General features: G+C 35.9%; 1 protein-coding gene across 4 annotated transcripts in view; it reads left to right on the plus strand.

Annotated features, from left to right (window-relative positions):
* The window catches only part of LOC138703296 (zinc finger protein 595-like), a 33,228-nt gene extending 7,691 nt beyond the window's left edge, over nucleotides 1-25,537 (plus strand). For 2 of the 4 annotated variants that reach the window (XM_069831072.1, XM_069831070.1), the window contains 2 exons: nucleotides 18,551-18,756; nucleotides 23,132-25,537. In XM_069831072.1, the coding sequence (XP_069687173.1) occupies nucleotides 23,249-25,405 (2,157 nt within the window). In that variant the 5' untranslated portion in view covers nucleotides 18,551-18,756; nucleotides 23,132-23,248 and the 3' untranslated portion in view covers nucleotides 25,406-25,537. The remainder of the gene's footprint in view (nucleotides 1-18,550; nucleotides 18,757-23,131) is intronic. The other 2 variants (XM_069831073.1, XM_069831071.1) reach the window with 1 other exon arrangement.
* Nucleotides 25,538-25,859: the final 322 nt, after the last annotated feature.

Here is a 25,859-nt window from a genome sequence, read left to right on the forward strand (position 1 = left end):
TAACACACTTTTACCTTCTTTTTGCCTTTTCCTTCTGAACATTTTTTAAGTCTCTTGCAATTTCTTTTTTTTTTTAATGTGATGTCCCTATTCCCTTTCCAAACCGTCTTACTTTTTTTCTTGCAAATTTTAAACACTTATCATACATATCGTTTCGAGGCCTATGAAATTTCAGATTGAATTCTGTTTTCAATATTTGCCGACAGAACCATAATTTCTCTGTTACCCTCCCTTCTGCATGACACTCTTCCTGATACAAATCATCATTTAAATTAATGCATTGCTGAGAAAGAACATGGGTAATAGTCGATACGTTTAAGAGGAATGATGCGAACCGCAGCTATTTATGTAAGATCAGAGAAATGTAAGCGCTGTTACGTTTCAAATATTACATTAATTGGCATTGCTTTTTAGTAAAGACGGATAAGCTCTTACGTTTGTCTGATCCGTGCTATTATTCATAAAATGTAGATACACTAGCACCTAAAATTTGAACTAGTTAAGATACAGATACGTTTGTCTGATCCTCAGATAGACCTCAATTCCTGATTTCTTACAGTTGTGTCAGTTAAAAAATGGAAAAATTGTAGATACGTCTCTCTGATCCTAAGTAGGTGACCTCTTCTAGTATTCAGAGCCCTTGCTGCATCAATTTGTGTTCCACCATTTTCAATTAATATGCCAATTGCTCTAAACATGTCTTCGTGGCTTAAATGACGACATTGAGCATTCATTTCTACTGTTTTTTAATGTTTTACATTGTTGAAGTTACTTGTATTCTCCATTACAAATGGATTAATCATCCTATCTTGCGCAGTAATATAAGAAATTCCAATGTAATGTAAATAAAACAAAACACTGGGTGCTATGGTGTCTAGTGCATAGATAAATTAATAACTCATTTTTATTAATAAAATCGTCTGTTAGAAAATTTTGTTGTGTGTATGTATATAAGTTACTGTATTTACGCGAATCTAATGTGCACCCCAAATTTGAAACTTAAAATCATAAAAAAAGAGTTTGTTTTGAATTTAATGTGCATCAATGGCAGGATATACGGTGTTTATTTAAATTTGTATTTAATACAACAATGGATCTGTACGTAACTATCAGAACACAAATTTATACGAATGGACTATTATTACATGAAATATAGTAAGTAAAAATTTGACTCACCACTATTCACTAATGTGGCCTGGGTTCGATTCCCGGTCGGGGCAAGTTACCTGGTTGAGGTTTTTTCCGGGATTTTCCCTCAACCCAATATGAGCAAATGCTGGGTAACTTTCGGTGTTGGACCCCGGACTTATTTCACCGGCATTATCACCTTCATCTCATTCAGACGCTAAATAACCTCAGATGTTGATAAAGTGTCGTAAAATAACCTACTAAAATAAAATAAAACTATTCACTAATGCTTTCATCACTGGAATTCTCGGAGATGTCTGCGTCAGTAGATAAATTTTCTCTTTCCTTGTCGTCCTCGTCATTTCACAGCACGTCATCTCTGCTGCCATCCAAAGCATTTGAAATGCAGCATTTCTTGAATGTTTTTACAATCATTCAAACGCTCTATGCAATAATAGGCCAACGAATAAATACCGGTAAATGAATAACTGCAACGTATCGAGAATCGCAGCAATGCATTATGACGTAACAAACGATAAAATATTTGAATGAAGTTACCGACGAACTATGTACGAACGGATTTGCACTCTAATCTAATGTGCCATAGAATTGAATGCGCACCCCAATTTTGAATACTACATTTGGACAAAAAAGATGTGCAGTAGATTCGCGTAAATACGGTACGGTATATATATATATATATATATATATATATATATATATATATATATATATATATACCGTACCGTATTTACGCTGTTGTTGCCCCAACAGAACAACGTGAATACGGTGGTTATGTGTAATGAGGAAATATTGTTGGTTAACAGGTGGTTCTCTATGCAGACCGTTTCTCTTTCTTCTCCATCTCCCCTCTTCCTCCTTCTTATTCTTGTTCTGTCTGCATTTCAAATCACTTGAAACTTGTCACATTCGTATTCTGACCCTCACACGTGACGGAAAACAAGATTACTTCTTTCCCGCCTCCGTAATTTTTAGGAAATTCCATACACATGAAGCCACATCTATCGAGTGTCTTTTTCTGATCGTTTCGTCCCACATGTAGCAATATGCTATGTGATTACAGATTAATAACACACTTATATTATATTATGGAACTTTAAATTAGTAATGGCGATCATGTTGATCATGAAAAACCAGACTTGGTTAATTTACCACCTTCCACAATTTCTGAATGTGATATCATTGAAATTATTGAAATGAAATAGCCACACTGAAAGATGTATCATGTTTCTTTTTTCTTTTTTTTTCTTTCTTTTTAATACCTAAAAGCACTAAAAGTGAACATTGTAACAAAATCAATATTAGTATGGTTTCATACTTTATTCCAATAGCATCAAGGAGTTTATAATTTAATTACTGAAGATGAGAGCGAATATTTGTAGTTTGCAATTGAATTCCTAGACAGCTTGGATATGAGTGGATTGCCGCTTCATATTTTACAATTGAAAGGAAGTTCTATTATGATGTTATTGAGAAATCTTAATGTTCTGTAAGGCCTGTTGAATGGCACTTGACTTATAGTTTCACATGTACTGTATATGTTAATTGTTTAGATCTGGACATAATTGCTTGCTTTGACTGAACACAGGATGGGTCTATACTGTTAGGCACTGTTTGGCCCGTCGTGCACTCTTATATGCAATGATTGTGCAAGTCCTACAGATGACCCTGGTGGCATTCGTGAATCCGATGCTAACAGTGAGCCATCCTACCTCAGCACCTGATAGTCAGGTTCTGTTTCGTGGACGAGTAGCCTGATAAGCCCGAGGGACCCGGAGCCCCAAGCCCTTCCTAATCAGCCGACGCTGACAGATACTGCCTCAGCCCCTGATGGAGCCAAGTCCTGTCTGCATACGAGTAGCCTGATGAGCCCCAGTCCCTTCCTTTATGAGCATCAAAAACCTGTACTACCTTCAAGACTTCATCCCAACCTATTTTTCCTATTGCAGTGGGAGTTGGAGAGTGTTGGTGGAATGACAGAGGGAAATGGAAGTACAGTCAACTCCGGATATAGTGAACCTCTGCGGATTTGCATATTCCGTTCACTACATCTGATGTTCACTATATCCGAAGTGTCTCTTCCCTAACCTTAAGTGACAGAAAGGAATGAAATTATGAACAAGAAAATAAAATATTTCATTTTTGTGGAATGGATTACACTGTATACTGTTACTCACAGTTGATTTACTTAAACTATGCTGTTGACCCACATCCGCTTGCAGAAGACCATGTTCAGTGTTACTTATAATATTCGCCTTATCTTCCAAAGAAAACACTTTACATGTGACATTTTATACAATATATTCACTGTTGGAACACTAGATCAAGTAGAAATGACAAATGCTGTTATGGTGTGACTGCATACTCAGCCTTGGAATTTCCCGGGTCACTTAATGGAAACTGGGAAAGGGTTGATGGAGTTTGAAAGCCATCGAAATCTTACCTTCATTTATGCTCTGCATATAATGTCCGTCCCCTTTAAATAAAAGAAGGCAATTTCACTTTCCGTTGTTTTGAAGCTATCAGTCATAATGGAAATGTTTTTGAGAACAAAAGGCAACCCTTTGACGGTGGAGGATTAGAAATAACAGTAGAGTGGAGTGCCCAAGAACAGAATGTCAACCCTTCGACGGTGGAGTAAATCAAGGTCGTCACGCTTTACCTAGATTTACAGTACAGCTCATTGTCTAGGAATCACTAATTCTACCTTTGTCCTTTGACTAAAGGAGTAAGAAACTTGGAATGTTGTTCTCAACACATTCTTTCAATTTTATACAAGAAGGTCTGACTTCAAATAAGAATTTTTCAGGCTACAAAGTTCACTATAAACGGAAATATTAGTGTACTTTTTAATGTATGCAGTTCAGGACTAACAATTTAGGTTCACTATAGCTGAATGTTCACTATAACCAAGTTCACTATATCGAGAGTTGACTGTACTCCAAGAAAAAACCCTCTGCAACGTCTGCTTTGTCCACCACAAATTTCACGATGACCTGGCCGGGGATCGAGCATAGGCTGCCTGGATGGAAGGCCAGTGTGCTAGCACTTTAGCCACAGACGCGGCAGATCTGGGCATTATTACTGGCGTAAATGTTGGCCAGAAAATACTACTTTCTTGCATTGATGTAATGCCAAGAAATTCTTCATTCATTTTCGTTCAAAAGAAGGCAATTTTCAATATGTTTGACTTTTTGCATAATGATCAATAAAGCTCAAGGACAGATAATTAGATGAAATAGGAAATTATTTACCAGAACCTATATTCAGTCATGGACAACTTTATGGCACACTAACTCGAGCAAGTTGAAATAGAACCAAAGAGCATGCACACAGCAAATTTCATATGGAAAGAAGTTCTATAGGTTTATGCAAATGAATGCTGCAGAGCAGTACAGGTTCTCTAGTAGATTTATAAATGTAATAATAGATATGCAATAAATGTACAATAAATTTAATGTACATTGAATGGATAATAAATGGAAACAAAGGCAAATCTAATTGTAGAAATACTGTGTGACACAGAAGTCAGTCGACAAATGGGGAATTTATATGTATATAATTTGAACTGGTAATGGAAATTACGGGAAAACGGCTGAACGGATTTTAATGAATACCATTTTGAAGCTTTCCATCCAAGGATATGCGGTAAAATAGTAGTTTTCAGTGAAATATCAATTTTCTTACATAATTTTCCTATTTTTCAAAATCCATTTGTCATCAGTTTTGAGAACTAATGGCTTTTCAGGAAAATACAAAAAAAAAAAAAAAAAAAAAACATACTACAGTAAACAATACTGGATGTTCAGTTCAAAGTGTGTCATGGCTCACTGTATGCCGTCACGTGGCTAGTCGATGAGCCTAGAGAATTCAATCTTCCTACACTTCCGCAGAGGTGTATTACTTATCTGCCAGAGAAGTTGTCTAGCAAGTATGGCATTAATTCTGAAGGGTACTTACCAATACGTACGGTAACGCCGGTAGTGGCAGGAATGTGAACTGTTTCGAAACATGTACTGAGGTGAGTTTTTTCTTAATGTCGGGTTATGGGGAGAGGGTTAAGACAATTACTTACGTATTTGTTGACATTAACTTCGATGGTCAACATGGACACGGAGCATTTGATTTGTATTGTGGAATGTTGCCATACGCAGCTGATGATAACAAATACCCTATGTACGACTTGGCCGTGCAAAACACAGTTATGGTAGCACACAGACCGTACAAACTGCCATCTGTTGCTACGACGTTCAAGTTATACCGTACACGTTCTCAAGTTCAGATTGAACACCTTGGTTAATAGGCAACTTCTCTGACACAAAAGCTGAAACTCGCTTCAAATCGCTGACTCATGAACAGTGACGTCATGACACACTTTGAAATGAATACCGAGTATAAGTTACCGAAGATTGCTTGCAGGATTCCTTACATATTTAGAGCTCAGATTCACTGACATCACAATGCCAATATGTCGATCTTCATTTGTGTAATTTGTTTAGAACATCTCTATATTGATTTATTAAAAGCTTCACGACTTAATAAAAAGGATTTACAGGTCTTATTCTGTGGTGTGTAATTTTCTGAGTACAGCTGTGTAATTTATTGGATATTAAAAACTACAAAACTTAAGAAGGTTTTATGACATTATTACCATCAAAAATGAAATATTATTACAGTTAATGTCATGATGCGAGTATTTGTCACTATTGATATGCATTAATGCTATGGATATATTGGTGATATGAAAGTGAAACCTTTTGGGGTTATATAACTTAAGTAGATGTAATGAATATCTTAAATTATATTCTTCATCTCTATAATTTACTGAGTAACGGCTGTACACTATACACATAAAACTGAAAACTACAAAACTTACATATCGTCCCTCCTCTGGCAAACTAGCAAAAGTGAAAATAAGCGCCCCTGCACTTATGGTCTATATTGTACTTAGTACTTAGTACAATATAGACCTTAAGTGCAGGGGCGCTTATTTTCACTTTAGCTAGTTTGCCAGAGGAGGGACGATATGATAATGTTATTAAAAATGAAATGTTTTTACAGTTATTAATCAAGTGGTGTGGGTCTTTTCAGATATTTAATGATAGTGCAGTGTAGATTCTCTAACCTAGGATGTAGTGCAGTACTATGAAAGAAGCATTAGTAATTTAGTCATGCTTCCTATTTTAGCTGCATCTTTAAATTATATCAAAATTAATATCATATTCCTTTGGTGTAATCGATTAGATCTCTGATCGCTGCCAAGCATGTCATTTCACTTGCTACGATAATGAGTTAGTTTATTTCCTGCAATCAGCAATGAGTGAAACACTAAAACTGCTAATAATTTACAATGAACAATTTTATTTTGGACGTATATAAGATTCTACAACTCTGCTAAAGCATTTGCCTCATTTTCTGTATCTCAGAAATAGATTTCTCACAACAGCCTACACTGCTAAACATACATATAATTTAAGTCTTCAATCTTCTGCCACTAAGTATTCATTACGAGCTTATGGCCAATTATACGTCATTGATTCAACATATGTTTTATGTGGACAAAATGATATCCAGCATTCACAGATACCTAATAACAGTGCAAAAGTTGTCAGATATTGTTGCTAGCACTCTTTATGCTATTTCCTACAAAATATAGAACTATTATTGACAAATGAAGAAAACGTGCGCTCTATATATTTAAGTTTCATTGATCATTTTGGGTTAGTTCAACAACAGTACAATAAACTTACTGCAGAGGAAATTGAGAGTGTATTTTTCTCTGTAGGATGGTGAGCCACCAAAATACTGTTATGTTGTGCATAGCAGACAATGGAGACCAAATTAAGCCCTCACTGTAACCCGACGATATATATATATACAGTATATATATTTATTGTTGGGTCACCCACACATATACATATATCCCTCCTCATCTCTTATGGCCATTATAACACAACTGCAACACAGTTCCCCACGTCAGCAAAACAAGCTCACTAGAATGACTTTACTTCAGTTTGTATAATTTCAGATTGCTGTTCATAGCAATTTCTCACACATTCATTAGTTACACAAGTTAACCAGCAATATTTAGGCCGTGTCTCAAAACTGCATTTTCAGCTGAAGTGAACTAGATTATTGACTAAATAGCCGGATGTGACGTCAGAAGTTATGATCCAAAGCTACATAGTGTATAGTAATCAAGTCCGTAGTAGCTAGTAAACGAAAGTGCTTTGGAAGAGATATAATGTAAATATAATGTAGAATAACACGTTAACTTTGAACACTGACATTGTTAATACCTCCAATGTTTTAAACATTATTGTAATATATTAAGCCCTTATCTTTTCCACATAACTCGTAATGAAACTGCATTAGGACACTGCCTTTTTAATTCAGTGCTGCACCGTGATGTCATGGTTTTTGGAAAAATAGTCTATGAAGAAGGCGGTGTTGCAAGCAGCATACATTTCCAAAGCTCCCTAGTGTGTAGTTTACAAGTCACCTAGTTGCTAGTCACTAGTGTGTAGTTCGGACTTGAGCTTTGAGATACGGCCTTAGTAGACCAGTATTGCTGAGAGGAAGCACAAATGTTACAATTTCTAAGGAAAATCAAAAGATATTACTTACTGATAAAATAAGAGGTATATAAAATTTTATAGTCTTCCGATCACTTCAGCAAGATCTTTTAGTAGGAAAAATAGTGATACTGTCTTTTACATTTCAAGGCAGTTCATTGAGTTATTACGTTGTTTTGAATATTACATCATCATTATTATGAAAGCAAATAACTTTCAAAGTGTCTGGTATTCTTTCTGGAATATAAATTTGACAAAAGATTTATATGAATTTTTAATGAACTTAGCTTGCAACATTTGCTGCACAAGCCACTAGTATTACTCTAATTCGAATATATTATCGCCGCGCTCTCATGGTTAACATTTGGTAGGTCTTTGAGTGGCCTTGTGCATAACATTCGACAGGTCTTTGAAATTTAATTGTATTATTGTTTTCAATTTCTTATGTCGCCACTCCAATCACTCACCTCAATTTCAATATTGCAACCAATAAGCTACTTCCATTATTAAATGACACCTACTTGTCTAATTCACATGGACTAAAACCGAGGTTGCAATGTCTTGTGCTGAGGATGAACATTAAGGTATGTGATTCAAAATTATTATTAAAGAGTTATTATTAAGAGTTAACAATGTCAACGTACTTGTATATAAAATAATAATAATAGCCATTTAACAATATAACAAACTAGTGCTTATTCTTATCGAGGAAGTAGACGTGACAATGTGACGCTTAGAGTAAAACCTACAGAGTAACAATCGGTCGGCAAAATTATGTTTTAAAAGCACACCACACGTTATTGTGTGATGCCGACATGTTAAGCATGAGGCCGCGGCGATAATACAGTATGTTCACTACCGCATATGTTCAAAATGTGCTCCATTTAGGGTAAACTAAGCTTACTCTGTGATACTAAGTAACTCCGTGATAGAATAAATTCAAGGGAAAAATTGTTCCTGGGCCGAGTATCGATTCCAGGACCTTTGACTTGGCGCACCAATGCTCTACCGACTGAGCTACCCAGGAACTTCATCTGACACTCAGTTTTTCCCTTTTTATCCACACAACTCGATTTGGCTGATGTTTCTGGCATCTTGTCGAGTTATGTGGATAAAAAGGAAAAAATTAAGATTGTGTCGTGTGAAGTTCCTGATAGCTCAGTCGGTAGAGCATTGGTGCGCTAAGCCAAAGGTCCTGGGATCGATACCCAGCCCCGGAACAATTTTTCTCTTGAATTTATTCAAGTCTGCTTCACAGGGAGCTTTACCTGAAAGTTATATTTGCATAATATGTACGTTACTGTAGGTACATTAACAGAAAACAACAATTTTAAAGTCACACAAAGTTTGTGTGCACTCAGTGTGGGTTTCTGGCGTCTTGTCAGCCCACTCGAGTTATGTGGATAAAAAGAGAAAAATTGAGACATGTTGGATAAAGTTCCTGGGTATCTCAGTCGGTATGCCAAAGGTTCTGGGTTTGATACCCAGCCCTGGAACAATTTTTCTCTCGAATTTATTCAAGTCTGCTTTACATGGAGCTTTACCTGAAAGCTAGATTTGCGTAATATATACGTTACTGTAGGTATGTTAACAGAAAATCACGATTTAAAGTCACACAGAGTTTGTTTGCACTTATGTGGGTTTCTGGCATCTTGTCAGCCCACTCGAGTTATATGAATAAAAAAAGAAAAATTGAGATGGTGTCGGGTGCAGTTCCTGGGTAGTTCAGTCGGTAGAGCATTAGGGCACTAAGTCAAATGTCCCAGGATCGATACCCAGCCCCAGAACAATTTTTCCCTTGAATTTATTCAAGTCTGCTTCACAGATAGCTTTACCTGAAAGCTAGATTTGGAACTCCGTAATAATTTGTATTTCTTATGTCACTTCATAGCTTTTATTTGTGGTAACTTAAAAATTTGTCACTAGATAACAGGAAGGTTGTCATAATGACAACGATCTGCGTGCTCTGGCAGTTCTGTGGGAGCATTTATTACTTTCTTTTATCAGTTTTACTTTGAAAGCTTGTGTTATCTGACGTCTTTGTGCAGGTGCAGTGAATTTATTTTTAAATTTCTTATGTTATTGCTAGACTTCTAGATTTCTAAACATTAATTGGTAAGTGTTTAATGCATGTTATTTTAAAATTTCAATCTTATTGAGTAAATACTTTTCTTCTTATAGTCTTAACACACATTTCTTAGCTTTTTAAATCTTTTCAGGTGAGCCGAAGCTATGACGCCAATTACGAAAAAGCAAGATAAGAAATCTTACACATCTGACACTATTAAAGAGGCACTCAGACGTGTCAAGGAGGATGAGTGGACTATTTATAAAGCCAGTAAACAATATGGAATCCCCTGGAGCACATTGAAAGATTATGCAAATACGTTTTTAGACAATCCTTGCAGTGCCAGTGTTTGTTTTGTCTGATATCATGAAAAGTGCCAGAATGTAATAAGTGAACTTCATTTCATATGTGATGGCTGTGAAGAATCAGATGACAGTAATTAGAAACAAAACAGTTCACTATCACGGAGAGTTATCTCTATAGTATCATGGACTAATCTATCACGGTGTAACTATTTTGTTTACAATTATTTTGGAATTATTTATATTGTTTAAAGAATAAAAATACCAAGTTTAAAAATAAATATGTTGTTGTACGATCATTTTTCTGAACGTTTTCAGTACCAACACTTTACAATACATGAAATAAGTGTAAGTATAAAAAAAATTATATCACGGAGTAAGCTTAATTTACCCTGCTTGAAGAGAGTGCCTCACTCATTCCTGACATTCTTCTGTCACGCTTACAAAGTGATGCAGGTGGGATGTGCTGAGTGACATAGGTGATTCTTTGTTTCAAATAATCTATAGATGTAGGTTCTGTCTGAAAAGGTGTTGTTTCACAAATCCCCATAGAAAGAAATCAAGGATTGTGAGGTCTGGTGACCGTGTAGGTCATGACTGAAGTCCACCTCGTCCAACCCAGTGCACACCGAACATCTCATTTAGTTTCTGGCAAACTGTTAGAACATAATGTGCCTAGACCCCAGCTTGTTGAAACCACATTCTTATCCATTCATTCATTGGCAAATCATATAGAAATTCCATTGCAGTGCTATCCAGCAATTCCCCATATGTGTGTTGGTTTACATTTCCATCAAAGAAATATGATCCCACCACCATATGACCTAATATTCCACACCACACCATAACTTCTGGAATACCAGGTTTGTTAGCTTCACGCATCCATCTTGGGTTTTCTTTGGACCAGTATCGTGCATTTTGTGTATGAGCATGCCCATTCAGAAAGAATAAGCATTCGTCACTGAATAGAACATGCTGAAGGAAGGATCGATTAGTACGCAAATGCTGTGTAATCCAGTTGCAATATGTTCGCCCCTTAATTGGATCCTCTTCTTGCGTTCTGTGTAAATGCTGCAATTTGTAGGGATGAAAACGTGCAGATTTCAATATTCTGCTAACAGGTTCTCTACTGATACCACTTTCTCGAGCCACATAGTGCACTGACCTTTTAGGGCTGGCCATCATCTTTGCAATCACGTCTACTGAATGTTTTCAGTCAGTAGCAGATTTGGGATGACCAATTCGTTTCTTGTTGAGTACACTGAAAGTTGTTTTAAATTTATGCAATAATTTGGCTATATTTGGGTATGATTGTTTTGGAATACAGTGAATCTCTCCTTACGGACACCCCCAAGATACGGACACTCCTCATATATGGACAGATTTTTATGTCCCAACTGAAATAATATAGAAATAATGATACATTAAACCAGTGGTCGTCAGCACTCGCTGAAATGTGCAATGGGTACGTGGTGCCATCCCCTGTGCACCGTCTTGCAACAGGGAGAGATAGCATACCTGCTAGCAGCTACGAGAGCACTATAGTGCACTGTTGGTAAGAGAGGCTAGCTCCAGCGTGCTCTGTGCTGACGACCCCTGCATTAAACTCTCGTTTACGGACACTCTCAGATATGGACACAGACAGCTGTTTCACAGTCCTAAAGCTTGCTTTACCTCCTGATTGCGGACAGAACTTGGATTTCAAGACCTAATGTGTTACAAAAATGGAAAATTTAGTTTTGAGAACTGTACAGAAATACCTTAACATGAAACATAACATAAGGGTCTCATAGGATACCACAAGCCCAGCTGGCTATCCCTTGTTAGCTGGAAGCGGGTGGATAAACAGAGTCATAAAATTTAACCTGTTTGATGGGTCCAAAGTTTCCGCGATCGTAAAATTGTATTCGACACATAATAGGGTTAGTAGGATTATTCTCTTCACTTCAATCAGGTGTTCTGTTTCGAGAGACATGGCACCTGAACGTAAAAGTTAAGTTGAAAACTATAAATTATAATACTGCATAACTGTAGACCTAGAATAAAATTGCATGGCACAGGACTGTATTTTCCTTTTTCGGCCTTATCTACTGTAGTTCAAAGTTGTAAAGAATTTGCAGTAGTATGCTGTATTTAGAATTAAAGTACAATAATACATTTCATTTAAAGTGTGAAGAGATACATAATGCTATTATAAATTTACTGTTAGATTGGGGAACGTCCCTCCCAATAAAGGACACCTCCCAGATGCGGACAGATTGTTACATCCCTTCGATGTCCGTAAATGAGAGGTTTCACTGTATCAGGATGGCGACAGTGAAACTCGTCTGCAGCTTCTCTTGTTGTCCTGTGATTGTCCCCACAGAACAGTACTAGCTCCACGCGCTGTTCAGGAGTCACATGATCACTTCATCTTTCAATGAATATCAATATCACAACTGAAAACAATAAATAATAATGTTGTCTTCTTCAACTCTTACTCAACTCAAAATAATAACTCAGTAGCTTCAAACCACTGCCTGCTGGATCACATCCTATGGCTGCTTTCACTGCCTTTTCAATCAGTGCTTATGTGCGAGTAAATGCTAGATGGGAGGTAGTGACTTTGCACACGGCCGACTTGATGCTTGCTTCGCTTCTCCTTTACCGGCCTTGACAATTCATCTTGATCCCTGTGTTAAAGCTGTAATTGAGAATATATGAAATTTCCGCCAGATGGCACTAACTGCTAAGGATCGCTGAGGAATGTGTGTATGGTTTCTTGTACAATTATACTTAGTAATATTGTGCTTCTTTCTACTGGTATGTCAGTTTATTGTGATGTGGTTCAAAATGACGTATTGTTGTGTACCATTGTGTACTTCGAATAGAAAAAAGAGTGGAGGAACAATATCATTCCACGAATTTCCGAGTGACAGGGAAAGATGATTATGCCTCATGACCAGAATATTGTATGAAATGGAAATATAAAAATTGGAGATTTATTCTTCAAAAAGGTGAGAAAAATTCAAATGTATTGGAGCAACAGTAACAAATATAAATGACACTTGGGAGGAAATTAGGGCAAATCTCAATATAGCGAATGTAGAAGCTCTGCCCACGACCCCTTCCAGTTTTCCCCTACTAGCTCACCAGACAATCTACGTGATAGGTGAGTGTTGTGTCGAATGCACATTTTATATGGATGGGGATAACTTCCCCTACTGGCGTTCGCTATATTGCGATTTATCCGAAATTAAACACAGAATAAATATGGGAAATGCCTCTTATTATTCGGTTGAGATGCTTTTGTCGTCTAATCTGCTGTAAAAAAATCTGAAAGTTAGAATTTATAAAACAGTTATATTACCGGTTGTTGTGTATGGTTGTGAAACTTGGTCTCTCACTAGGAACAGAGATTAAGGGTGTTTGAGAATAAGATTCTTAGGAAAATATTTAGGGCTAAGAGGGATGAAGTTAAGGAGAATGAAGAAAGTTACACAACGCAGAACTGCACGCATTATATTTTTCATCTGACATAATTAGGAACATAAAATCCAGAAGTTTGAGATGGGCAGGGCATGTAGCACATATGGGCGAATCCAGAAATGCATATAGCGTGTTAGTTGGGAGGCCGAGACGTAGATGGGAGGATAATATTAAAATGGATTTCAGGGAGGTGCGTTATGATGGTAGGGACTGGATTAATCTTGCACAGGATAGAGACCGATGGCAGGCTTTTGTGAGGGCGGCAATGAACCTCTGGGTTCCTTAAAAGCCATAAGTAAGTAAGTAAGTAAGGAAAAGATGCGAAAAATGGCTTAAGGTGATTTCACACCAAGACTTTGTTCCAAAAGCAACTCCCCATCTTCAGTCGTTTGTAGTTTACATTTCAGGGAAGAAGATTATTCTAATAATGGGAAATTTAGACAATTAAAACCAAATGCTGTGCCAACAGTATTCCCTAGGTATAAAGTGATAAATATCAAAATCCGTGACGAACAATTACTAAAACTGATCTCCGTTCACCCAAGAAACGCAAATCTTTTATTAATATTGGTTTTCACTATTTGAACAAGATTTTCCGTGTGGCTCAGCATCAGTTAATGACATTTCCTTTTTGGCAGTTGAAAATGACCATAAGGCGACGCAAACAGATGTTGTGAACATTGACGAGCTAAAAAGAAATATAAACAAATTGAGTGTTAAAATTACACGACTTAATCAGGTGTTATAAGAGAAACAAGATGAGATAACAAAAACAACCGAAAAACTCCAACTAATTGAAAGAGATCCGTTACATAAAGAACTGGAAAATGTAAAGAGAGAGGGCAATGAAGGCAGTATTCATGCAAAATTTATTCTAGATGAGCTTCTTAATCATCTAAAGAGAATACCAAACAAGAATATATTAGAAAAATTGTGTTCGGAAAATGAGCCGTTGCTGTGTAGATGCCCTCTCTTGCAATGCCCAATTTGTGATGAAAATGGCCAAAAATGACTTGCTAATATCATTACTGTGAAATTTGTTAGGCCACTTCTAGATAACATTGCAGCAGTTTTAACTGAAAAGCTTGTTGCTTCAAAGAATGCGGCTTATAATCCACTGAGTCGCAAAAATCTTGAAACTATGATTCTTGAATCTGCAATATCAAGTGGAGTGTATCAGTGCAGTGAGTGAAATTATAAAATTTAGTACAAGTTATGGTAAATAATTACCCAAGTGATTACTTTGAAACATCACAGTTTACCCTAGGGGTGCTACCCAGCGAATGAACTACAAAATTATGCCTCTGTCATCATGTTACTTAAACTGAACAGGTTACTATGGGTTATCTTCCCTGCTTTTAAACTCACGATTTTACCATAATTAACAGAACTAAACATAATAATATGTATTATTTTCTTATTTATTATTTATAAGTATTATTATTACTGTTTAATCATTTATTTTAATTTATATTGAGTATTTCTTCTGTGGGCACCACACCTTGGCAGACAGCGCCTCATGGTGGAATTGAGAAATTAACCAATTTCAGAATAAGATTACTATTGTCAAGGCCGTATACAAAGAAGCGAAGGGAGCATCAAGTTGTCCGTGCTTTACATATACTGATTGTATTAATAGCAGTGGGCACAGCCTGCCACACAGTGGCAAAATAACGTTCATTGAGCAGGCAGTTTACACAGCTACAAGATGCGATTCAGCAGACAGTGCTTCAAACAGTAAACAAAACATAACAAACTAAATGTAGCATTGTTGTTTACTGTACCATGGCCTACTTCAATTTATGTACTGTATTCCTTTTACATATCGTTGTTGTTCTTGCAATAACTTCTATGTGCAAAATATAAAATTTTTCAGTAGGAAGATAAAATATATTTATTCATCCTATAGCAGTGGTACATAGAAGATTGTGAATTCTTACATTTTCGAAAGAAAGAAATATAATTATTAGATATAAGAGATTTTATTATTTGCTGTATCACTATTTAAGTTATTTAATAGAGCAAATATTTGAAAATCGATAAATATGTCACATAGGAGTTATTGCAGGAACAACGACGATATTTCACAGAAACTAATTCAGGAAAATTCTAGTGGTACAAAGGGGAATATGTACTGCCAACCTAATAGTATACAAATAAAAAATATCACTCAGATTACGGACATTTTGGAGGGAACACGTCATTATGTTACTTTGTACAATAATTATTTCAGTTTTACAATTAGTAATGTTTCTCATTTGTCAACTGACTTCGGTGTCACACAGTATAAAAATCATAGTCAGTCAGTAAATCAGTCAATTCTTTGACTTGCGACATCTTTCGAATTCCCAATCTCCAAGCATCTGGATTCTCCCATATACAGTAGGTACCATATGAGAACTTATGTAACATTTTCCTGATGCATTTTTTTAACCCTCCAGTAGTGCGTGTTCTAATGTAATGTTAGTGGTCTTGTGATCTATAATCCAAGTAATTTTTTTTTTCATATAATTTTTTTTTTTTTTTTTTAATTTTTCTGGTTAATTATTAATGATTACACATTAACAGAGTCTAATTACATTAATTATTTCAAAATTCATAAAACAATTATTTGTCCAATTACGTGTTATAATAAATGCTGTAAAAACATAAATATAGAGACTGAGAACATCTGTGTGGAGAACAGTCATGATCCAATAATGCATCAATTTAATTACGCACCAAAGAAAATACTAGCTTAACACTTGTCAATAGCTGATAGGGTAGACAAATATATGAACGAAAGGTACCCAGATGACAGATATCATCTGCCATCTCAGATAACCAATCATAAATAAAGTACTGGATCACTATTGTGATTCATGCGACCACTGGAGGGTTAAGTATAGGAGTCAGTCAATTTACTCTGTTGAGATGATGAATTGTATCTTCAGTAGCTGCGTATTGTTTGCCAAAGAAAAATGTAACAGAAAAGAGATGTGTTCGTTGTCAATCTTTTCAACCATATAATCACTTCATTAATTCGAGACAGATCCTACAAACAGTGTTGTTCAGGTAGTCGCATACCCAACATTTTGCCAAGGCTAATGCTGCATTGGGACCTTTTATTGTGGGTCCCTACCACCACAGCATGGCATGTCCTTAGGTTGTGGATAGAGGAGACTGCTTCCAGATATGGAGGGGAACTGCGAATATATATTGTATATGCAGTCGCAAACAGCCAATAAGGGGTGGTCCTCCATGTTGGGGGTCGGACGAAGGCCTGTCAACCCATCACTAAAAAACAGCTTGTTATAAAATCCCAAAATAAGCCTCAGAATGGGACTGATTCTTTGGTGTGACGACAACAAAGGAATAAGGATATGAGATTTGGTATTTCGAATGTGACAAGTCTATACAGAACAGTCTATACAGAACAGGGGAGTAACTAGCTAGATATAGAATAGATTTTGTGGGAGTACAGAAGGTTAGACTAGATGGGAATGGCATATTGCCAATAGGAGATTACTTGTACTACGAGGAAGGAAAAAATAATCACCAATTAGGAACAGATTCTTTATTCATAAAAGAATAAAATTAACAGAAAAAAAGTCGAATTTATCAGTGACAGGTTATCATGTTTAGTACTTAAGGGTAGATGGTGCAATATTGTAGTTATAAATGCTCACGCCCCTAGGGAAGAGAAAGACGACCACTAAGCATTTCACAGTAAAAAAAAGTGTTTCATAAATTTTCTGTAACAATCATTGTCATCATGTGACCCATAGTAGGCTATAGTATAGCTAGCAATGGTATAACGAGTTTTCTACTATATAAGAAAATACTTTATGGTAAGTGGACTCACAGCTTTTCACTTTATGAGTAAAGATAGGTTCTTGTCAGACTTCTGCTTAATTTAGTAACAAATTTCAGCCATTTCTGAAACTCCTTATAATGAGACCAAGTAACAAAAATTTGGCCTTTCAATCTTTTCTGCTGAATTTAAAATGTTTAATTTTTAAGTCCATCTCTTTCCATGATTTCCATTACGAACCTTAAGGGTAATTGAATATCTGCTGCTTGTATTTGTTTCTGACTTTGCTTCTACCCACAATATATTTTCATAAAACATTGTCAGCAACGGTAAGCTACCACATTTACCTTTTCCAAGAAAAACTGCAAACAACACGACATTAAGATATATGGATCATATGAGGAGACAAAGAGGAAGGCAGAAAATAGGAAAGACTTGCCCTTTGGCAGAACACTATGAATGAATGAATGAAAACATTGAATAATTTCAAGGAAAAATTGTTCTGGGGCCGGGTATCGATCTCGGGACCCTTCACTAAGCGCACAAATGTTCTCCCTTCACTAAGCGCATGAATGTTCTACCAACTGAGCTACCCCAGGAACTATACACGACACCGTCACAATATTTCCTTTATATCCACACAACTCATATGGACTGACAAGATGCCAGAACCCAACTTTTATTGCACACAATTTCTGTGTGATTTAAATGTGGCTTCCTGTTAACGTACCTCCAGTAACAAATATATTATGCAAATCTGTCTTTCAGGTAGTAGCTCCCTGTAAAGCAGATTTGAATAATTTCAAGGAAAATTTGTTCCGGGGCTGGGTATCGCTTAGCTTAGCAAAGGGTCCCGGGATTGATACCCGGTCTTGGAACAATTTTTCCTTGAAATTATTCAAATCTGCTTTACAGGGAGCTACTACCTGAAAGACAGATTTGCAGAATGAAAACATTGTCACAAATATGATTTTTTAAAATTACAGTTTTGTTTTGGTTCTGATTCTGTCTCTCAAAAGTTTCCAATTTATTGTACTACTGCGTTGCTAGAAGAAGAATGGAAGGAATATAGATTCGTAAAAATTAGTAAACAATAATATCGTAATTTTTTTACTTAGACCTATGTTTTAAACTCTTCTTGTATGAATCATAGGAAACTATTTTTGTTCATATACAGTTGTGTTTTTGTTTTCAGAAGATTCTGATAATGAGATCATCATTAAGGTAGAAACTGAGAATGGAGATCGTACAGACAACAGTGAACAGAGCGAAGAGGAAGAATGTAGTGGACAGCTGTGTCGTCTCTGTGCAAACAATATAAAAACAGGAATATATATATTTAATGGAATTGGAAGAGAGCAACATCTTGCAGATAAAATTAATACCTGTTTACCAATTACTGTAAGTGCGCTTATATCCTAAATAACATAAGCTGCTTTAAAAGGTTGATATCATTTGCCTGTCTTTAGTCATAATGTATTCAAAAGTAACATCAATATTAACTTATGAAAAGCATAATAACAATGCTGCTAGGGTGAAGAAGTGTTATCTGTTTTCAAATAGTTTTATTAGCCTAATTGTCATAATCATGTAAAAGTTTATATCGCGAGTGCAAAGGAAGAGCAGTGATATAAACTATGTGCAAAGAAGGCTGCTGAACTGTCACTTACTTTCCTTTCCATGTTATAAAACTCTTATGGTGGAAAGAGTAAGTGAGCTAGTGTATATTGTGTTCGTTATTTTTATAAATTTATTCATTTTCACATCTTGAAAAAAATATATATATATATATATGAGCCCCTTAGATCCAAAGTGGTGTAAGTCACACTTAGATAGTTTTGAGATATGAGGGCTTAAAGTTTAACAGCTGCAATCAATTCATTTTGTACAAGAATTTTTTTATTCTTAAATAAACTTGTTGAAAAAGGGCTAACTTAAATTTCTATTTAGTTCCAAGGAAAAAAATGACATTTTCAGGTAGTAAAATAATTTTTTTTTTCACAGCCATGTCACTTACACCACCTTTCCTGAAATGGTTTAAGGGTAGTATGTTTTAGCAAAGAACGAATAGAAAGAAAACTTTTAATACAGAAAAGTCAATTTTTATTTTTTACAAGAATTATAGCAATAGTTTACTAATGTCTAAGAATGGCTAATCTTTGATCAACAAATTTTCACAATAAACAGTCCTAAAGGTTGACATCAGGGGTTATCGGGATCCATTTCGCCATCTTCCAGCGGGCCATTATCTCTGACGTTGGATGATGTTTGAAGACTTTGAAAAAATCCATGGCTTACAGGAGGGATGAAGGGGAGTAGATCAAGCATGTCTTTTTTCTTTGCCGGTGTCACTGGCCGGGGTCCAGCGTAAAGGTGATCAAGAACGATATTAGACAGGTTCACTACTCTACGGCCACGTCTCGCTGTTGGTGTTATGTCCAACTTAGAAAAAGGCATGTCATCCATCAGAGTTTCTTTGTAGAAAATGGTGAAAGGGTCAGCTTTTGTGTATCTTAACCATTGAATCTTAAGCCAGTTCACAGGATTTTTTTCTTCATTAGTTTTTCTTCTAGTGATTTGTTTTTCCAGGTTTTCTGTTGACAAGAAGTCTTATGTTGTCATTAATGACAAATGGAAAGGATTTTTCTTCCTAGATTCAAGAATTATTTTTTGCCAGTCTTCGGGGCCGTAAATAATATTATGTTTCCCTTTGCTATAATTTTCAATGCTAGCAAAATCGGTGTCATTTGGCAGGTATGAGTGCCCACTCATCATAAATTTTTGGTCAATAACAGTGACCCTGCCAGCGGCTTCTTTCTGCAAAAACCTTAATAAAAGTAGGGCCATCTTAATATTTCTATTTTGGCCTGAGCATGTGTCACTATACATGACCACATGTTCTGCTGTCTGTGCTCTGCATGTAATGTGTTTTATAACACATGCTCCAATTTCTTGAGCACCTCGTGAGCCTTCAATTTCGTTCCAGACAGCGATTAAGGGAAACCTGGTGTAAGTCTCAGTTACACCACTTTGGCTTAGAACAGAATAATGATTCTCTTGAGTGCTTAAACTTGTGCTGCACTCTATGAGAACTTACAAGTAAGCTAGGATTTGCTCCACTATTCCAGAAAATAGATTTTAAAATGAAGAATCCATTTCTGGACTTAACTCAAAAATAAAAAAAAATGGACTTACACCACTTTGGATCTAAGGGGCTCATATATATATATATATATATATATATATATATATATATATATATATATATATTGCATATTACAGAAGTCATATTTTACCTTTAGATGCCATTGGTAATCTAATTGGTTGTAATCAGGCAGCACATTTTCGTTCCCAAACGTACAGTGCATCGAGTAGTTTCTTCTGGTAGCTACATCTATTATGTCACGTGGATGAGTAAGCAATATCGAATTGCAAGCAGGTATACATTGGGTCATTAAATAATAATGATGTAATGTAATATAAATATGTCCCTGTAACGTCATATGATGTAGAAGGAACATTCTCTTAGTTTAAACAAATTTTATGTGATGTTCGTAAAAGATTTGCATTTCATAACCTCAGAATATATCTTTTTGTTCACTGCAATGGGATAGGTTTTGATAAATGAATTATTTGTATATATTGTCTAACATATAAATGTTGATAATTTGTAGACTATATTGATTTTTGTTATTATTATTTCGTCCCTGAAACATCATGTGATGTAGGAAGAACATTTTCTTAGCTTAAACAAATTTTTACTGGCAGTTACAGTAAAAGATATGAATTTCATAATCTCAGAATATATATGTTTTTGTTCACCATAACGGAGTTGATTTCGTTAAATTAATTAATTGAATATATTATATATAGAGTATTCACAGTTAATGTGTATCATGCTTACTGTTATGTTCTATAATATATATTGTATATAATATTATTTAATGACCCCATGCGTACCTGCTTGTAATTCGACCTTGCTTACTCATCCACATGATGTAATAGATGTAGCTACTAGAAGAAATTACTTGATCCGCTATACATTTGGGAGCGAAAATGCACTTCCTGGTTATAATGCTTTTCTCCAGAACAAAAAGATATGTGAGTTTGTTCCAGGCAGGGAGTGATACATTTTTATTTAAAAGAATGACGAGATTTACAGAATCTTGATGTTTTTGTGAATACACCGTTGTTTTATTGTTTTGTACTTTATTATTTATCATTAGGGATATGGTTTTTTATTGTAATTGGTTATTAATTACTAGAGCTAGGAATTTTATGTATTATCATTTAGCAAAATATGTACATATGTAGTGAAAAACAGTGAAGTATGTAGTATATTTTGTTGTTTGATCAACTGCCCGAAAACAGGTTTGACTCTCAAGTGACACCAGTAAGGCATCACTCATGAGGCAACTAAGTCAGGAGACAATAGGGTAGGGTGACCAGTCTCTTTCCCCCTCCATTGCATACATCACTAACTAGTAACATATTACACTGTACTATCACATATATAATACCAATTTATTGTTTTATTGGTTTCAACATTTGAGAGACAATCATACATTAAATTTTGTGGCACAGTGAACAATTATATATTTTTATAAGTTTCTGAGATTATTGATTGACACCTGTCACGTAGAATGTTCTTATACTGAATGAATGAGAGGGAAAGGGGTGCAGTACACGGGAGGGTACATGAAAACAAATCCTTGCAAGAGGGTTTGGGACTGAGAAAAAACTGAATATGTGAGCTCCGAGCCTGTTAGCCACTTCTCTCACTCACAGAGAATGATCTTTCTGCGTCACATGATGTAGCTGAAGCAAATTTTAGAAGAAGTATTTTTCCTGGGGGAAATGTCCTTAGGTAGAACAATGCCTTCTCTTTGAATTCGGCATACACTCTGTAATGTTGAACATCCAGGGTTTCTTTCCAACACTATTTGCCATTTACTCAATACACTTGCAGAATTGTCAATGGCAGCAATAGAATTTTACAGGAGAAGTCCTGAAATTTCCACATGTTTGATGCTCTCTTGAAGCCAGCTGAAGTTTCCCCTGATTTAGGCAATAGAGAAGATCACTTTGGAACCACTAAAGACACTCTGATTAATTCTTGCACTGTCTTGCTCACCTCTGGTGGTCATTCTTGCTTTATGACACGTAGAAGATATATATATATATATATATATATAGTTGAGCTCACACTATGTTCTCAAATGATCTGAAATATAAAGTTCTTAGTTTAATAGTGTGAACACCAAGCAGTGGGTTATAATGAGCACTGAATAGAATTTCTGACACAGCATTTTGTCATTCCTTCCATTTGTTTCATGATCATTGTGTACAGTGTATATGTGCAGCAGGAAGATATTAAAATATTTGAGATTTTGTATATGGAAACTTTTTTTATTCCCCCTAGCATCAGTTCCGTCTTTCAATTTCTGCATTGTGTATGAGCAACAAAATCCATTTCATCCACTCATGTATCATATTGGTTATGTTTTACACATATTTCCAATGTTGTCAGATCCAGAAAATTAGAGATGAGAATGATTCAGCTTGATGACGTGTAACTTAATAAGGAAGCACTTTTGATTCACGTTTACTTACTTGCTTTTTCGATCCCATGTGCCATTGCAGCATTTTTATCCTGATAATTTTTATGTATTGTTTAATAGGATCATATGTTGGAATGGTAAAATTACATAATTTCAGTATTAAGCATACCTCTAAAATTAAATTTTTTATAATTTTGTTGTTTTTATTTCCACAGGTTAAAGTCACTGATTTGTTACCTAAACAGCTGTGCGTTCCTTGCAACGACAAGCTCAACATCTGTTTTGAATTTGCTGAGGCATGTGTCAACGCTGAAAAGAAGCTGAATAAATTAATGAAAGTGCAGACAGTGGAGTTTCCTGGTAGCACTCTACAGAGTTCTGTGTATAGTCATTCTAATCAGGATAATGTAGCAGAGAAACAAGTAGACAAATTTAAAGATGTGACTGACACAAATAAGTTATGTTGTCCTCTGTGTTGTGAAGGAAATATGGTTCTGCAGAAGGGTGTTTGTAATGCAGAAGAAATAAATTTTTTTAATGGGTCACAGTTCTCTCCAATTAATGAAATTGTTGAAATATTTGGAACAGCAGGGGATTATACTAGTAAGCAATTCGAAAATGTAAAGTCTGTCACCCATACATCATTGAATGGCAATAATCACAATCTATTTGAAGAAGCTGCCTCTAGAGAGAATAAATGTAAGAATGAAGAAAATGTAGATGCTCCTTGTATAACATTTATGTGTCGATTTTGTGGTGAATTTTGTCCTGATTTGGTATCTAGCATAACTCATTCAAAATGCCATTCAAATGAAAATGGCTTTCCATGCGTTCTTTGTAATGCATCATTTACAACAGAAATTGATGTAGAAAATCATTTCAAGAATCATAATTTTGAAGTCCACAAGAAATTGGAAAAATCTCGAAACAAAAATTTGGAACAGAAAAGTATGCCATTTAAAACTGATGAGGCAAAACTGTGCAAGTGTTCAGAATGTGGTAAGATTTTTGGTACTGAGGAAAGACTTTCATTTCATACTCAATTTCACTTTGGCGCCAGACCCCTAGTGTGTGAACGCTGTACCAAAGAGTTCACAAGTGAGAACATGCTGTTTCGTCATATGAACCTTGTTCATGGAGGCACAGAGACATGTAAGCAGTGTGGTGCATCATTTATGTCGAAAATGAAGCTGGACATGCACACATGTGAGCTGGCAAGGCAGCCATTCAGGTGCAAAATATGTAAGCAGCAATTCCAGGACACTACATCACTGAGAAGCCACACTGCATCACACAATCTGATTCTTGCTAAGCCCTTTCAGTGCAACCATTGTGATGCCAGCTTCACTCGTGTCTCCAAGTTGAATACTCATGTTGAGATGTCACATTGTCGCCCACTTATACCACAGGTTTGCGTTAGATGCAACATATGCAGAGCTGTATTCCCTAACATGGAGTATGCCATGCTGCATGCTGATAAACACAACACGTCTGTGCTGTTGGATGAAATAAAAAATCTGGAAGACATTGAAGCCACCATGCTCTTCTGTTGTGAGTATTGTGAGATGCTATTCACACAGATGGACACTTTATTGCAACACAGTCTTGAGCATTCTGGGGATAATCCATATTGCTGTGTATATTGCAACATGCTGTTTCCAGACCACAGTCAGATGAAGTATCATAAGAAGTACCACTTGGAAAATGAAGACCAGTATGACGAGCTGAGCCTATTTACTATCCCCTTGCTATTCGTTTGTGAAAAGTGTGTGAAGAGCTTCAACACGTGGAAAGGACTACAGATACATTACAATATCCTGCATGGTGGATATCAAAGAGGAAACATGCAAAATTTAGATAAAAAGAAAAGTAAGGAAACTGATATAGAATTCCATCTATGTGAAGACTGTGGTGAGAGCTTTAAAAAGAGAGCAGATTTGAGACGACATAGGCTGAAGGAACACCGTCCACAGAACAGGTTTCCATGCGAGGAGTGTGGAAAGGTGCTTCTGCATTACTCTGGTCTTATCATCCACCGACGTCAGCACACAGGTGAGCGTCCATTCATGTGTGATGTATGCGGAAAGAGCTTTCCACAGGGTCCTGCTATGTACACACATCGACGAACACACACTCGTGACTACCCCTACCGCTGTGAGATATGTGGACAGACGTTCAACAACAAAGGTGACCTCAACAATCATCGTCGTTCAAAGCATACAAAGGAGCGACCGTTCAAGTGCAATGTTTGTAGCAAGTCATTCCTGACAAGTGGTGTGTACTATCAGCATAAACAATTGCATGCCGGTATTCGCAAGTATAAATGCTCTCACTGTGATAGGTCTTTCAGCAGGTGGAATGCTCTGAGCATCCATACAAAATCGCATACTGGGGAGAAACCCCATGCATGCCACGTTTGTGGCAGAGGTTTTGCTCAAAAGGGTGATATGAAGAAGCACATGAGGACTCAACATGGTGTCTTAAAGTGAAAGTGGTTAACTTTCTTAGTTTAGTTTCGTGTGATCTTTGATGTTATTTAATAAATGTATTTAAAAAATTGTACTTATTTTTTAACTGCAAGGTTTAAATATTAATAAGCATTAAAACAACTTTTATATGTACACATGTTTTTTTTTTATTATTATTTCACCCACTGCTAAATGTGAAAAATGAAGACATAGATGACAATTAGGTTTTTTTAATGTGATGTTGGATTGTGAATGTGTCATTTGCAATGGAATGGACGTAAAAAAATGTCTGTTTCTTCTTACCAAAGTAATATTGTGGAGTAGGAAACAAATTGGTAATAAATAGGAGGCAGATGTTGATGAAAAGTCATCTTATTTTTCACATTAGGACGATGCCTGTTAATATAGAAATCCTTTCTATGTTAATATCAACGTAAAAAAAAATAATTTCTTATATTTCATTTTTTGACGTTTT

This window comes from Periplaneta americana, chromosome 7 (genome assembly GCF_040183065.1).
Source record: "Periplaneta americana isolate PAMFEO1 chromosome 7, P.americana_PAMFEO1_priV1, whole genome shotgun sequence".
Lineage (NCBI taxonomy): Eukaryota > Metazoa > Arthropoda > Insecta > Blattodea > Blattidae > Periplaneta > Periplaneta americana.